This window comes from Rhinoraja longicauda, chromosome 32, assembly GCF_053455715.1.
Source record: "Rhinoraja longicauda isolate Sanriku21f chromosome 32, sRhiLon1.1, whole genome shotgun sequence".
Classification (NCBI taxonomy): domain Eukaryota; kingdom Metazoa; phylum Chordata; class Chondrichthyes; order Rajiformes; family Arhynchobatidae; genus Rhinoraja; species Rhinoraja longicauda.
In genome coordinates, this window is record NC_135984.1 from 28,915,448 (window position 1) to 28,931,159 (window position 15,712).

The window sequence follows — 15,712 nt, forward strand, 5'->3', positions numbered from 1 at the left end:
AACTTTGGAGTTTGAGGGGAGACCTGATAGAAGTATATAAAATTATGAGAGGCACAGATAGGGAGGGCAGTCAGAACTTTTATCGCAAAGTGGAAATGTCAAAGACTAGGAGACATTTACAATAATGTTAGAGGGGCAACGTTTAAAGTTGTGCAGGACATTGTTTTTACACAGAGGGGTCTGGCATGTACGGCAAGGAGGAGGAGGAGGAGGAGGGGGAGGAGGGGGAGGGGGAGGAGGAGGAGGGGGAGGAGGAGGAGGGGGAGGAGGAGGAGGGGGAGGAGGAGGAGGAGGGGGAGATGGGGGGGAGGGGAGGGGGAGATGGGGGGGGAGGGGAGGGGGGGGGAGGGGGGAGGCAGATACCATAGTGACGTATGATGCTTTTGGAGTAACGCTAGACCAAGTGGACCCGTTGTGCCCAAACCTCTCCCCTCCCCCTCTCCCTCCCCCTCCCCCTCTCCCTCCCCCTCCCCCTCCCCCTCCCCCTCTCCCTCCCCCTCTCCCTCTCCCTTCCCTCCCTCACCCTCCATCCTCCTCGATCCCCTCCCTAAGAGATAGATTTAAACTTGAAAATGTGGAGGGAAGGGAGGAGGGAGAGGACGGAGGGGGGGCGGAACCTGCCGCCGGGGACAGCGGATGTGTGGACACCGGGGCCCCGCAGGAGCCGCACTTCCGGTCGGTCCGTCTGTTGCCTCGTTCCCCGCGCCGAGGAGCAAGTGTCGCGGAGGCCGGGGTAGGTGAGGGAGCCGGAGCCGGACTGGGCGCCGTGAGGAGGGATCGGAAGGCGGAAGGTGGAGGGTGAGGGAGCTGTGGGAGGGGAGTGGGGAACGGCAGCGAGGAGAGAGGGGACGGGGGAGCAGTGACGGAGAGACATCGAGGGGGTTGGGGGAGAGGGGACAGGACAGAGTTGGGGCAGGAATGATGCGAGAGGGAGGGAGGAGGGTGGAGGGAGGAGGGAGGGAGGGTGTTGATCAGGAGGAGGTTGTGCGGCAGGATATGAGTGAGGGAGATGAGAACATTGGGGGGCATGGGATGAGGTGGGGGTAAGAGGAATGTATAAAGGGAGGGCAAATGAGAGAGAATGAATGAGTGAAGGGGGAGAAAGTGCTTGAATGGGGATGTTGTGAGGGAGTAAAGGAGGGGAGTCAGAAAGAACAGAATGTGTGTTGATCGGTGAAGCTAACACTGAAGGAACAAGTGTGGGAACTGTACATGCCTTGTGTTACAGAACGGGGTAAGGCTCCTTTGCCTTTGCCATGTTTCAATGAAAACACAGGTGATCCTTTTAGTAGCAGCTCCGTTTGATGATATGCTACTTTTGCTTTCTTGTTTATTTTTTCTCAGGATATATATAATTAAAGATGGATTGCCTGGATAATATGCTAACGGAACCCTTGGATTTGGGCCCTGCCAGGGAGGTGAATGGTGCTGGTATCATGGAGGAGTGTTTACTTGGAGGAATCAGGGTCAGCCTCCCAGAGGATCTGTTGGAGGATGTGAGTATTTTACAACCTGTGACTTCTCGGAACACAAAGTGCGGGAGAAACTCAGGGGGTCACGCAGCATCTCTGGAAGACATGGATCTGGTGATGGGAGGTCCTTTTTTTTTGTAAACCAGCAAATGCAATTCCTTGTTCATCTAAGAATTGAAGCACTGAAAGAGATTCTGCATTTTTACTAACGTTCTCCAGTTTTCCAGTTGCTTTTCTAAGGATCCCTGTGGTATTATGATGGACTCAAAAAAGTAAAATGTAGAAGAGCAGGTCCAAGATGCAAAATAAATATGCAGGGAAAAGCAAACAATCAGGTTCGGCAGTTAGCATTCAAGAGGATTGGGTCCAACCCCATAGCCTAGGGTAGGATTTCCATGCAGTACTGAGGGAAATCTGAACAACTGGGCTGGATGAAGGCAAGCCTGGGAACTCTCAGTCACAAAGGACCATTTGTTCTCGGGTGGAAATATGATGTTTTCAGGAGGAATGTGCTCTGCTCCAGAGCAGTGTCTGGTCATTATAATGCTGATGTGTGGCCTTGCTGCATCTACGTTTGCTGATACATTTTCTGCTCTGTTATAGTCACTACACATCTAGGTTGGGTCGCTTTGTGATTCTAAAAGGTGCTCGATCACGTATGGTGTCATTTAATTTTTTTTGCCCAAATCCACATTTCACGGCTCAAAAACTGGCCAGAGCCAATGATTTGAATTGAAGAAAATGTCGCCCATTAAATCGTGATCTCATTCCTGTTTACTGGATATCCTTTTCCTGACTCTCTGCAGTTCATGCTTGCACAACTTTCAGTCATAACTCAGCTGTGTAGTTATAATTCACTGCACCATTTGCTTTCCTCACATCACGGCTCAAGCGTGTTGCTGACTAGACCTTGAACTTCTGCAAAATCCAGAATATGATATGTCATCTTGATGCTTTTGATTTAATTTAGATTCCGCGCGCAAACAGGCCTTTCGCCACACGGAGTCCGCACCGACCAGCGATCCCCTCACATTAACATTATCCAACACACACTAGAGACAATTTACATTTATACCAAGCCAATTAATCTGCAAACCTGTATGTTTTTGGAGTGTGGGAGGAAACTGGAGCACCCGGGGAAAACCCATGCAGGTAATGGGGATAACATGCAAACTCCTTACAGACAGCACCTTTAGTTAGGATAGAACCCGCTATTCCACTGCTGCGCCACTGTGCCACCCAATTAGTGTGATGGTTCAGCAAGAGGGAGTGAGCATAGCACCAGTGCAGTGACCTGTAGACATGTCACTGTACCAGCTGCCTGTGGTTGATCCTGACCCTGTGCTTGGAGTTTGCTGGCTCTCCACATGACCAGATGGTATTCCCCAGGTGTGTAGGAAGGAATTGTAGATGCTGATTTAAACCGAAGATAGACACCAAAGGCGAGATGTAACAGCGGGACAGGCAGCATTTCTGGAGAGAACGAATGGGTAACTCTTCGGGTCGAGACCCTTCTTCAGACTTAAATTCAAGGGAAAGGGAAACAAGAAATATAGATGATGATGTGGAGAGATATACAACAATGAATGAAAGATATGCAAAAAAGTAATGATGACCAAGGAAACAGGTCATTGTTAGCTGTTTGTTATGTGAAATAGAGAAGCTGGTGTGATGTGGGTGGGGGAGGGAGAGTGAGAGAGAGAGAGGGAATGCCAGGGTTACTTGAAGTTAGAGAAATCAATATTGTAAAGTGCCCAAGTTTGGGTTTCCTCCCACATGCCAAGGATACCTGGGTTCAGTCACGACACAAGTTTGCTTGGGGTAGGGTAGCAGAGAAATTGTGTGGTTTGTGGGCATGTGAGAGAAGAGTTGTAGTGAGAATAACAGTGGACTGGGATTAATAGGACTGTGCTGAGGACTGGCATAGACTTAATGTGCTGATGTCTGTCTCATTTCCTGTGTCATAATGAAAAATCTAATTCCATCTAAAACTCCCCTGTCTCTGGGAAAATAGTTACATTCTCCCATCTGCACAATTATTTTTAGCAGTGTTTCAGTGTTCTGATTTTCCTGTATCCAGGTCAAAATTAACTTGCAGATTGTGCCAAATGGCTGGTTTACAAAACAGAATTTAGTAACTTCACTGCTGGTGTGTAACTGGGAGGTTTAATAATCCAACAATCTGTGTTAGACACAAAATGCTGGAGTAACTCAGTGGGACAGGCAGCATCTCTGGAGCGAAGGAATGGGTGACGTTTCTGGTCGAGACCCTTCTTCAGACTAGTCAGGGGAGAGGGAAACAAGAGATATAGACAGTGATTATAGGCACCCATTCCTTCTCTCCAGAGATGCTGCCTGTCCCACTGAGTTACTCCAGCATTTTGTGTCTCTATCTTTGGTTTAAACCAGCATCTGCAGTTCCATCCTACACAACAGTCTGCTGTATCTCCTCAAACCATTCTTGGGATTGACACTTTATCTGGAATTCAAATTGATTTTTATTGTACAGAAATTCACCAATGATATTTTTAGTTATGATGCTGAGGTGGCATTATTTTTTGCTGCCATTTTGACTGTGGGACAAGCTGCAACATTGAGCGTTAACTCCTGTGTCCATAGCCTGACATCTTCTTTGACGTGGTAAGCCGCAGGACGTGGGAGGGGGTGCTGTCTCCGGCCCAGCGTGATCACCTGAGGAAGTTTCTCCCGCAGTTCCCTGAGAATAACCGGGAGCAGCAGGACAGCATCGTCATGGGGCTCTTCAGTGGAGATGACTTCCGGTTTGGAAACCCTCTGCACATTGCTCAGAAACTGTTCCGAGGTGAGGCATCTAATGAACGCACGGTTGGGTTCAGCTGAAAGCTGCTTTAGCAAATAACACGAATGAAAAGCAAGGTGTTGGGAATATTAGAAATCTCTAGTTGGTGCAGTTATCCAACAAGTTTATTCTTTTTACGTTCAATAATGTCTTAGCGATTTTGGAAATTTAGTTTAGAGATACATCACAGAAATAGGCCCTTCAGCCCACCAAGTCCACTCCGACCATCGATCAGCCATTCACTCTAGTTCTATGTTGTCCAATGTTTGCATTCACTCCCAACACACGAGAGGCAACTTACAGAGGCCAATTAACCTACAAACCCACACATCTTTGGGACGTGGGAGCAAACCGGAGGAAACCCATGTGGTCACAGGGAAATGTGTGAACTCCACACAGAGAGATCAGGAGATCAGGATCAAACCTGAGTCTCTAGCGCTGTGAGGCACCAGCTTTACCAGCTGCCCACTGTGCCGCCCTGTACTGAAATGCACTTCCTACATTGTTAATACATAGTGACCACTCAGAAGCTGCTTCCATTGGAGCTTTAGACATATAATGCTGGAGTGACTCAGCAGGTCAGGCAGCATCTCTGGAGAGAAGGAATGGGTGACGTTTTGGGTCGAGACCCTTGTTCCTTGGAGCTGTGTCGGGTGAGACTGATCTGAATTCAGTGATGGGAGAACTGTTCAGGCAGGGACAAACGTTTTGTGGTCAGAGTATCTGTCACCGATGCTTCCCTTTCATTCACAGATGGTTACTTTAACCCGGAGGTGGTGAAGTACAGACAGCTCTGCACTAAATCCCAGTATAAACGTTATCTCTACTCCCAGCAGCAATACTTTCACAACCTGCTCAAGCAGATCCTCGTCTCCAGAAAGGTAGGAATCACCTGGGGGTTTGTGTGGCAAGGTGCAGTTGTTCACGCAGGCTCCTGACGTTGGAGGCTGTGGTGTCGTACTTGGCACAGGATGGACTGTGATTCATGTCAAATGTTTAGAAGACCTGTCCATCATCTGCTTTGTACTAAAATGGGGTTTTAGGAACTCCAGAGCAGTGGTAAATTATGAAAATGCCATGATATTTGAAGGATGTAAGTAAAGAGCAGGGAGTGAGGAAGGGTCATGATGCTTGGATTCCTTGTGTTGTACTTGTACATGGTTTGTCAGGCCCAGCAAATGTTAGTGAGTGTGCCAAGGCCACGTGTGCAGTGGATACAAAATGTTTACACTACCTGTTGAGAATTTGGCTCCGAAACCAGTTAGATCAACCACTAACCACTGTGTGTATAATTTATTGCCCAACTTCTTAAACTTTAGTAATAAGTAACGTGCTTACATTTACGTTTGCATATTCGACTGGTTTAACCATGAGAGGTACACCTGCGTAGGGAAGATGGGAGAGGCGTGGCCTTTGTGAGGTGGGAGACAGGCATATTGCTGGATAGCAAGACACAGGAGACACTGCGTGAAGCTGTGTGCAGGAGTTGGTAAACGGTTACATCACATGCTGGCCTTGAGGCAATGCTGAGAACTGGGAGGATGATGTGTCTGGGGGGGGGGGGGGGGGGGTGCTGAGATCTGCTTCTCAGCTGTCTGCTCACTGATGTTGCAGGAGTTGCTTGAAATGGCGAGAAAGAGTGGCCCTCAGTTGGCCCTGAAGAGGAAGTACCTTGCGCCCTCCAGCCAGGGAGATAGAGAGGAGGAGAGGCGAGCACAGAGCCGCTATCAGAAGATCCTGCGGGAGGTGAAGGAGGAGTGTGAAGATAACACCGTCTCATCTGATGAGGAAGGTCAGCATTTCTGTGGCTGATCCAGTGAAATATTATTCCCTTGTTATCCCTTATCATGTAAATTGATCGATTGTAATCATTTATTGTCCTTCTGCGACTGGTTACCACGCAAAAAATAAGCTTTTCACTGTACCTCAGTGCACATGACAATAAACGAAACTGAACTGAGGACATCAGGCAAAGCACGGGATCAAGGACGTCTGAGTCTTTTAGTTCAGTTTAGTTTAGGGATGCAGCGCGGAAACTGGTCCTTCGGCCCATGCCGACCTGCGAACCCTATACACACACTCGGGACAATTTACAAATTTACCACGCCAAAGGGGCGGTGCAGTGGTAGAGTTGCTGCCTTACAGCACTATGGGTACTGTCTGTACGGAGTTTGTACGTTTCTAAACAATTAACCTACATATCTGTATGCCTTTGGAATGTGGGTTTTCTCCGGGATCTGCAGTTTTTCTCCCACGCTCCAAAGATGTACAGTTTTGCAGGTTATTTGGCTTGGGATAATTGTAAATTGTCCCTAGTGTGTGTAGGATAGCATTAGTGTGTGACGATCGCTGGTCAGCACGGATTCGATTGGCAGAAGGGCCTGTTTCCGCGCTGTATCTCTAAACTAAACAATTAACCTACATAATCTGTATGCCTTTGGAATGTGGGAGGAAACCGGAGAAAACCCACGCAGGTCACAGGGACACCAACAAACTCCGTACAGACAGCAACCGGAATCAGGATCAAACCTGGGTCTCTGGCGCTGTAAGGCAGCAACTCTACCGCTGCACCACTGTGCTGCCCACCGTCAGCTAAACTATCCACCCCTTTGTTCAATGGCATCTGTATCCATAGTGATTTAGTATCCACAACTTCAGGCGGGGCCAGGCAACGTCTAACATAGTACAGAAACATGCTCCTTGGCCCACTCTGTCCATGCCAACGTACACCAATTCCATTTGCCCGCCCCGGGTGTGTATCCTGTTCCTTGGCTAATTAGGTGCCTGTGCAAACACCTCCCCATGTAGTGATTGTATGTGATTCCACCTCCACCCTTGGCAGCACGTTCCACACATCCACCATGTATGGGCAACGCCATGGCCCGCAAATCCCACAATGTCCAGAAGCCAATGAACCTACAACCCTGCACGTCTTTGGTGTGTGGGAGGCAACCGGAGCACATGGAGGAAACCCATGCGGTCGGTCACAGGGAGAACGTAGAAACTCTGTATAGACAGCATCCGTAGTCAGGATCGATGTCGGGTGTCTGGCGTGTAAGGCAGCAACACTACCATGCTGCCTGACCCGCTGAGTTACTCCTGCACTTTGTGTCTCGTTTTGTCCCATTAGTTGTTTTTAGAACAAAAGCTGTGCATTTGTAGAAACAAATAGGGAGGTTATGGGAAAAGCACAGTGAGATAGATCAACAGGGTCTCTCTCTCTCTCTCTCTCTCCTCGACTGAATCAGAGCATGCCCAGTGCACTCAGTCCCTTCACCTGTGCTGCCTTGTGTTATGCTCTGAATCAGAGCATGCCCAGTGCACTCAGTCCCTTCACCTGTGCTGCTGCCTTGTGTTATGCTCTGAATCAGAGCATGCCCAGTGCACTCAGTCCCTTCACCTGTGCTGCCTTGTGTTATGATTCCATGCATTTCTCGAGGGAACATTTATAATCGCAGTTCTGAATCATTCATTCATCTATTTATATCAAAGTAGGTTTATAATCTAACAATGTTCTCTGGTCCTTCATGTTTTAACCTGTCACCTTCCTTTACATTGCAGAGATGTGCTCCTGGTTCCCGCATTCTCCTCTACATCCCCCGAGTCCCAGTGTAGCTCTGAGAGTGGTGCCCACTCTGTCCACACAGGATATGAAGACAGTCGGTAAGTGCTGCATGGCCACCCCTTCTCTCCATGAACCTGCCTGCCAGCCAGTCACCAGCACCTGCTTCAGGCAACTCCTGTTAACGTCCAGTGAATATGTTGCTCTCTTTAAGTGAGGGTGAGCCAGGTCACACTTTATGGTGAAAGTCAGTGCGAGCGAGGTGTCTGGCGTTGCCTGAGTTTCATTTTCAGGTGTTTGCATATTTTAAAGGTACTCCTTGGGCACTTTCAGTGATTCAGTAACTTCACACAGAGAGTAGCCGGATGCTTCCGCAGCCCTTGCAGATCTGGTGCAGTGCTCCTGACCCTGTTCACAGCAGCCCAGAGGTACCAGCACAGCAGGTGGTACGGGGAGATCTGTACCATCCTGCCCAAGACCAGCCATCGCCTGTGCGCACCCAGAGCCTTGGAACCCTGAATATCCCAGTCATACCCAACTATTGATCTGGACAAGCCCAGGCCACCTGCAGCCTTGTCTGACGGGGGCCCCCCTCCTTTCATGGCCAGGATGGGCCAATGTACCTGTGAGAGGCGGTGTCAATATGGTGGCATCAGTGTGTGGAGGTTATAGAGGTATTCTCTAATTATTGGGTGTGAATGAGATGGAATTGGTTTGCGTGTGCTCATAGAACTGTACAGCACAAGAACAGAGTCTTCGGCGTATAATGCCAAGATCATCTCTTATCTACCTGTACATAATCCGTACTCTTTCATTCCCTGCCTATTCATGTGCCAATTCAAAAGTCTCTTAAATATCTACCATATCTACCCACCAGCCATTGTACTTCCTGCCACTCGTACTAATCCAATTTGTCTGTAGCCTTCTATGCTTTGGCAGTTCAGTTGTTTGTTCAGATGCTGCTGTATGACTGATGGGTACCTGCCTCCACCACCCTCTCCACCCATGCCTTGCACAAACTGCTCTCGGCAGTGCTGGTGCTATAATTGATTGTGCAAGGCCAGGTATCATTAAACACCATTAATGTCTTATGTTCCAGGTAAGCTTGAATTGGGTGATGAAGATTTGAAACTGATGTTGCGGAAACATGTGGAAAAGCGAAGGCACCAGCCGGTAAGCTTAGTTGCTGTGCTGTGCCCAGCAAGGTGGGCCATTGCCTGCATCAATGGCACTCTATGCTTCAGCACAGACGTGTTGCCCTTCTTGAAAATGATTATCAATGCTCTCATCCACCCTTCCAGATAGCAATAACATGCAAAATATTTCCATATTGCATTTGCTTCTTTGACAGCTGACTGACCTTCCTGTCATCAGAGATACTTTTGTTATTTGCTCCAGCAAAAGCATTTGTAAATGTGATCATCTCCAAAACATTTCCTCTATATCTGCATCAAGAAGAACAACTGGATAGAAACATAGACGATGGGTGCAGGAGGAGGCCATTTGGCCCTTCGAGCCAGCACCGCCATTCATTGTGATCATGGATGATCATCCACAATCAGTAACCTGTGCCTGCCTTCTCCCCATATTCCCTGATTCCACTGGCCCCTAGAGCTCTAGCGATGTTGGTGAAATGCCTGAATTCTAATTTCTAGACCTCATTCCAAGGTGTGATGCCCAGCACTGAACCCCAACCCAGCTGAACGTGACTGGCTTTTTTGTTTTAGTTTGTAATATGAATAAAGGCAAAATTTAATTTACATTCTCAACCTTTCATCTTTAAAGATTTGTCAAAACACCTCTGGGCCTCTGTACTCTCCTCAAAACTATTCCATTTCATTTGCATTGTCCCCTCTTCAATCTTATCACCTGTGTGATCTCGTAGTTAGCTCATATTTCAACATTTTACTCGTTTTATTTCTGCTCACATTTATTTTAACAACGTATTAATGCCTTACTAAAGTTCTAGTACATTTCTGAAATACCAAACATTCAAAGTTTGGTGTTTTTCTTGTACAAAAACCCATGCTATTAATGATTAGTATCTAAATACCAATGCAAAATAAATAGTCCAATTCCAAACTCTGGAGAATTCCTTTGGTCTGAAAGCAGCCATTTGCCATTGTTCTGTTTTCTACCAGCCAACTGCCCCTTTATCCCATGTATTGGCGTTGATTCATTATTTCAAGTTTGCCAGCATGCAGATACTTTCTTTTGTGTGTTGTCCAGGCAACATATCATACTTGAGTGCAAAGGATAAAATAAATAGTGCAGAATAGTGTTACAGCTGCAAAGATAATGCAATAAAAACAATATTTCAAGGGTTGCAATGAGGTAGATTGGAAGATTGTGAAATTTATACTGAATAAATGAGGTTCATTCAAAAGTAAGATAACAGTGGTGAAAAAGTTGTTCTTGAATATGGTGCCTTGTACCTTCTGCCCGAGAGAAAGAATGACTGGGGTGTGAGTGGTCCTTGATTATATTAGCCAGAGACAGCGTGGAGTCTAGATGGAGTCAATGGAGGGGTAGGCGGGTTGTATCTACAACTCTATACTCAATACCCCGAGCAATGAAAGCGAGCATATTGTAAGCCTTCTTTACCGCTTTATCTACGCAAGTCACCGCTTTCAGGCAGCAATGGGCCTAATGTAATTAAACATCTCAGGCAGGAAAATGAGCTCCAGGCATCTGCTTTTATAGATCCGGATACATCTTTTTAAACTTCCATGTGCCTCATTCATGCTGTTGCTGAAGTTCAAACCCAGCAACTGATGTTTCAATATAGTTTGTAATCTTAATCCATTAGTTTAACTAGCAGAGCTACAAGAGTTGATTGAAAATTGGTGGAATTTATTTGAATGGGTTTTAAAACAGTTACTGAGCCGTGCAATCACACACTCCTTGTTTTTCCTCCCATTCTGATATCCTCAGGACCATCCAGACTTGGCTACTGGTGACCTGACTCTCAACGACATCATCAGCCGCATGAATGCTGGTCGGAGAGGCTCGCTGGCAGGTGGGTGCAAATGGCTATCTGTCTTGTTCTTGGCACTTTGGCATTGTTGTCAAACGCCCTGGCAGTGTGTTACAGTGGGTTGCACAGCAGTAGAGTTGTGGTAGAGTTGCTGCCTTACAGCGCCAGAGACCCAGGTTTGATCCTGACTGCAGGTGCTGTCTGCACAGAATTTGTACGTTCTCCCTGTGACTGCGTAGATTTCTCCGGTTTCCTCCCACACTCCATAGACATGCCAGTTTGTAGGTTAATTGGCTTCTATCAATTGTCCCTAGTGTGTGGGATAGTGCTAGTGTATGAGGTCGGCCCAGACTCAGTGGGCCGAAGGGCCTGTTTCCACGCTGTTTCTCTTACATCTAAAGTAAAGTCTAAAGACTTTAGTGCTAGTTAATGTTGGACATCTATAACCTCATCGATCATGGTGGGACCTTTGTGACGACGGATCAGAATGTAGGTGGGCTAATTAGTGAGCCTGCAAATGAGGCAAACATTGGCGTGGTTGTAGTTAATGGAAAAGTTGTCGAAGTGTATAGTGAGATATAGATCAACTGGGGAAATTGGGCAGTGTCGTGGCAGATGGATTTAAATCCAGCCAAGTGTGATGTACTATGGGAGATCAAATTCTGTAAGGACGTATGGTAAATTATAGGGACTTTAAGAGCATTTATGTACAGTGGAATGTTGGGGTGCAAGTCTATAGCTTGTTGAAAGAGACAACGCAGCTGGATAGAGAAATGAAGAAGGGGTTGGTTGCTTGCTTCCAAGGTCGATGCATTGGGACATCATGTTACAGCTATGCAAAACATTGGTTAGACTGCACTTGGAGTATTGAGTACAGGTGATATCACAGATGGCGAAGGCAGCAAGGGTGTGGTAGTAATAGAGAGAGTGCAGAAGAGATTCACCAGGATGTTGCCCAGCGTAGGGGGCTGCAGTTATATAGAGAGATTGGATAGACTGGGTTTATACCCACTGGAATGTTGGAGGCTGAGGGGTGTCTTTAAAGAGGTTGATAAAATTGTAGGCATAGATAGGATAGATGGTAGATGTCTTTCGCAGGACAGGGGAGTTTAGAGCCAGGGAGCACAGACTTAAGGTGAGCAAAAGAAATTAAAGAAAATCTGAGGAGTACGTTTTTCATACAGAGGATGGTAGTTGTGTGGAACAAGCTGCTACAATGTTTAAAAGGCATTTGGACAGATAGTTAGGTAGTAAAGGTTTAAAGGGGCACAGACCTAAGGCAGGCAAATAAGATTAGTGACCTCCTGACTACCTGACTGACCTCCTCCACAGGCACACTCCCACCTGCACCCTCCGCTCTGCTGCTGCCAATCTCCTGTCCCCCCCCCATCCGGACCAAACTCAGATCCTGGGGGGACAGGGCTTTCTCCATCGCTGCTCCCACCCTATGGAACTCACTACCCCAAACCGTCAGAGACTCCTCCTCACTCACCACATTCAAAACATCACTGAAGTCTCACCTCTTCAGCACTGCCTTCAACCACTGAAGATCACCTCACCTTCTGTCTCCTTTCTCTGTTCGTTTACTTATTTATCTATTTATTCACTTCTCTATGTTCTAGAAATCCCTGTAAAGCGTCTTTGAGTGTTTGAAAAGCGCTATATAAATGTAATGCATTATTATTATTATTAGTGTAGAAAGGCATCCTGGTCGGCACAGCTGACGTGGGCCAAGAGAGCGCACGTCTGTACTCTGAGTTCCTCCACCACACCTTTTCGCATACATTTAAAGTTGTGGACAAAACGTTACAGCCAATGTTTAGTGAAGGATCTGGGCTTCAAAGTGAACAATAAAGGATGTAGCAAGCCACAGATTTTTGGGAGGCAACTCTAGAGTTTGGGGTTGAGGTGCCTGAGACAATTCTGAAAATGAAGATGGGGAGGAGCAACAAGACAATGTTGAGTGGGGCAGCCTTGTCAGGCAACATTTGTGCAAAGACTGACAATGTAACACCGTGGAAGTGGTGCTTCTGTTGTGGAATGGATCATGGGTTCAGAGCTCTGCTTGAGAATAAATACTGGGATTCATCTGATCTGGATGTTGGATGTACTCTGAGAGCATGGGAAAGTCATGGAAATAAAGGATAAAGTTTAAATAAGAAAGAGCAGGGTCCAATTATTTTGAGATGCAGCGAGGAAACAGGCCTTTCAGCCCACTGAGTCCGCACCGACGAGCAATGTCCCTGGTGTCGGGTTATCGGGAGAAGGCAGGAGAATGAGGGAAAGATAGATCAACCATCATTTAATGGTGGAGGAGACTTGATGGGCTGAATGGCCTAATTCTGAACTTAGCACATGAACCCTGTACACTAGCACTATCCTACACACTGGGAACAATTTACAATTCTACCGACCCAATTAACTTACAGACCATGCTCAGTATCACTGCGTCTTTGGAGTGTGGGAGGAAACCAGAGCACTTGGAGAAAACTCGTGCGGTCACAGGGAGAACATACAACAGACAGCACCCGTACTCAGGATCGAACATGTGGCTCTGGGGCTGTAAGGCAGCAGTTCTACCGCTGCGCCACTGTGTCGATATTGAAGGGAATGGTGTAGGAGAGGTGGGATTATCTACATTTATCCCATTTCAGGTCAACTGCGTAATGCGATGTGCAGTACAGTTTAATTTATTGTCACATGTACCGAGGTACAATTAAAAGCTTTTGTTGTGTGCAATCCAGTCAGCGGAAAGACAATACATGATTACAGTCGAGCCATTTACAGTGTAAGCGAAAAATGTTTAGTGCAAGGTAAAGCCAGAAAAAGCTGATCAAGGATAGTCTGAGGATCACCAATGAGGTAGACCAGGAATGCTCTCTGGTTGTGGGAGGATGATTCAGTTGCCTGATAATAGTTGGGGAAAAAACTGTCCCTGAATCTGGAGGTGTGCGTTTTCACACTTCTATACATTTTGCCTGATGGGAGAGGGGAGAAGAGGGAGTGGCCAGAGTGCGACTCATTCTTGATTATGCTGTTAGCCTTGCAGAGGCTGCATGAGGTGTAGATGGAGTCAATGGAAGGGAGGTTGGTTTGTGTGATGGTCTGGGCTGTGTCCACAATTCACTGTAATTTCTTGCAGTCTTGGATGGAGCTGTTCCCAAACCAAGTGGTGATGCATCCTGATAAAATGCTTTCTATGGTGCACCTGGAGATGTTGGTGAGGGTTGTAGGGGACATGTTGAACTTCCTAAGCCTTCTAAGGAAGTAGAGGCATTGCTGTGCTTTCTTGGTCGTTGCTTCAATATGGGTGGTCCAGGAGAAGTTGTTGGTGATATTTACTCCGTGGAATTTGAAGTTTTCAACCATCTCTACTTTGGGGCAGTCAATGCTAACTGGGGTACGTGTACCGTTTTGCTTCCTGAAGTCAATCACTATCTCTGAAGAAGGGTCTCGACCCGAAATGTCACCCATTCCTTCTCTCCAGAGATGCTGCCTGTCTCGCTGAGTGACTCCATCTTCGGTTTAAACCAGCATCTGCAGTTCCTTCATATACACCATCTCCTTTGTCTTGCTGACATTGAGAGAAAGGTCGAGAACCAGGACACAAGGTCTCATCATTATTTGATATCCGGCCCACAATGGTGGTATCATCTGCGAATTTGAAAATTGAATTAGATTTGTACATGACTGCAGTGTCGTGGGTGTACAAAGAGTAAATAACTTTTTGAATGCAGCCTTGTGGAGCACCAGTGTTGAGGATTATCGTAGAGGATAATTTGTCCCCTATTCTCACTGATTGGGGTCTGTTGGTTAGGAAGTCGAGTATCTAGTTGCAGTGAAGAGTGCTGACACCAAGTCCCGTGAGTTAAGTGATACGTTTAGATGGTCTGATGGTGTCAAAGGCAGAGAGTAATGATCTCACACAGCAGGAGTTCCCACAATCTGATGCTTTGTTCTTCACCCACATAGCTTTATTAGATCTTACATTCCCAAAGAAAAGGACGAAAGATAAAGAAGAGAGGAAGAAAAAGAAAATGAAAGTGATAAAACTGGAGCCCGACGATTTGGCGGAGTCACCGGGAGCAGAGGGGCCGATGGCAGCACCTCCAGAGCAGCAGGTGACACCCAAGTCGGTCACTACTCCTGAACTGTAAGTGGCCCTTCACTTGTTGACTCATGAACCTCGCTCGGCTGGTGTAGCTCAAAGTACAGTCGATATTAATGGATATTTGATACAACTGACTGCATGTAATGTGATTGACATTGAGATTATTCACGTTCCTCTCTCTTTGAGTTGTAGTATGTTGGATCCGCTGGTGACGGAATATGTTGGCGGATCCAACATATCATATAACATATAACATATAACAACTACAGCATGGAAACAGGCCTGTCCGGCCCTACCAGTCCACGCCGACCATTCTCCCTGACCTAGTCTCATCTACCTGCACTCAGACCATAACCCTCCAATCCCCTCCTATCCATATACCTATCCAATTTACTCTTAAATAATAAAATCGAGCCAGCCTCCACCACTTCCACCGGAAGCCCATTCCATACAGCCACAACCCTCTGAGTAAAGAAGTTCCCGCTCATGTTACCCCTAAACCTTTGTCCCTCAATTCTGAAGCTATGTCCCCTTGTTGGAATCTTCCCCACTCTCAAAGGGAAAAGCCTACCCACGTCAACTCTGTCCGTCCCTCTCAAAATTTTAAAAACCTCTATCAAGTCCCCCCTCAACCTTCTACGCTCCAAAGAATAAAGACCCAACCTGTTCAACCTCTCTCTGTAGCCTAAGTGCTGAAACCCAGGCAACATTCTAGTAAATCTCCTCTGTACCCTCTCCATTTTGTCAACATCCTTCCTATAATTTGGCGACC

General features: G+C 46.8%; 1 protein-coding gene across 5 annotated transcripts in view; it reads left to right on the forward strand.

Annotated features, from left to right (window-relative positions):
- Positions 1 to 523: 523 nt before the first annotated feature.
- The window catches only part of nfrkb (nuclear factor related to kappaB binding protein), a 112,279-nt gene continuing 97,090 nt past the window's right edge, over positions 524 to 15,712 (forward strand). Inside the window, exons 1-9 of one of the 5 annotated variants that reach the window (XM_078426997.1) lie at positions 524 to 737; positions 1,345 to 1,496; positions 4,092 to 4,293; positions 5,044 to 5,171; positions 5,905 to 6,082; positions 7,852 to 7,953; positions 8,952 to 9,025; positions 10,787 to 10,871; positions 14,802 to 14,982. In XM_078426997.1, coding sequence (XP_078283123.1) covers positions 1,362 to 1,496; positions 4,092 to 4,293; positions 5,044 to 5,171; positions 5,905 to 6,082; positions 7,852 to 7,953; positions 8,952 to 9,025; positions 10,787 to 10,871; positions 14,802 to 14,982 — 1,085 coding nt within the window. In that variant the 5' untranslated portion in view covers positions 524 to 737; positions 1,345 to 1,361. Of the gene's footprint in view, positions 799 to 1,104; positions 1,235 to 1,344; positions 1,497 to 4,091; positions 4,294 to 5,043; positions 5,172 to 5,904; positions 6,083 to 7,851; positions 7,954 to 8,951; positions 9,026 to 10,786; positions 10,872 to 14,801; positions 14,983 to 15,712 lie in introns of those variants that run through there. The other 4 variants (XM_078426994.1, XM_078426995.1, XM_078426996.1 and 1 more) reach the window with 4 other exon arrangements.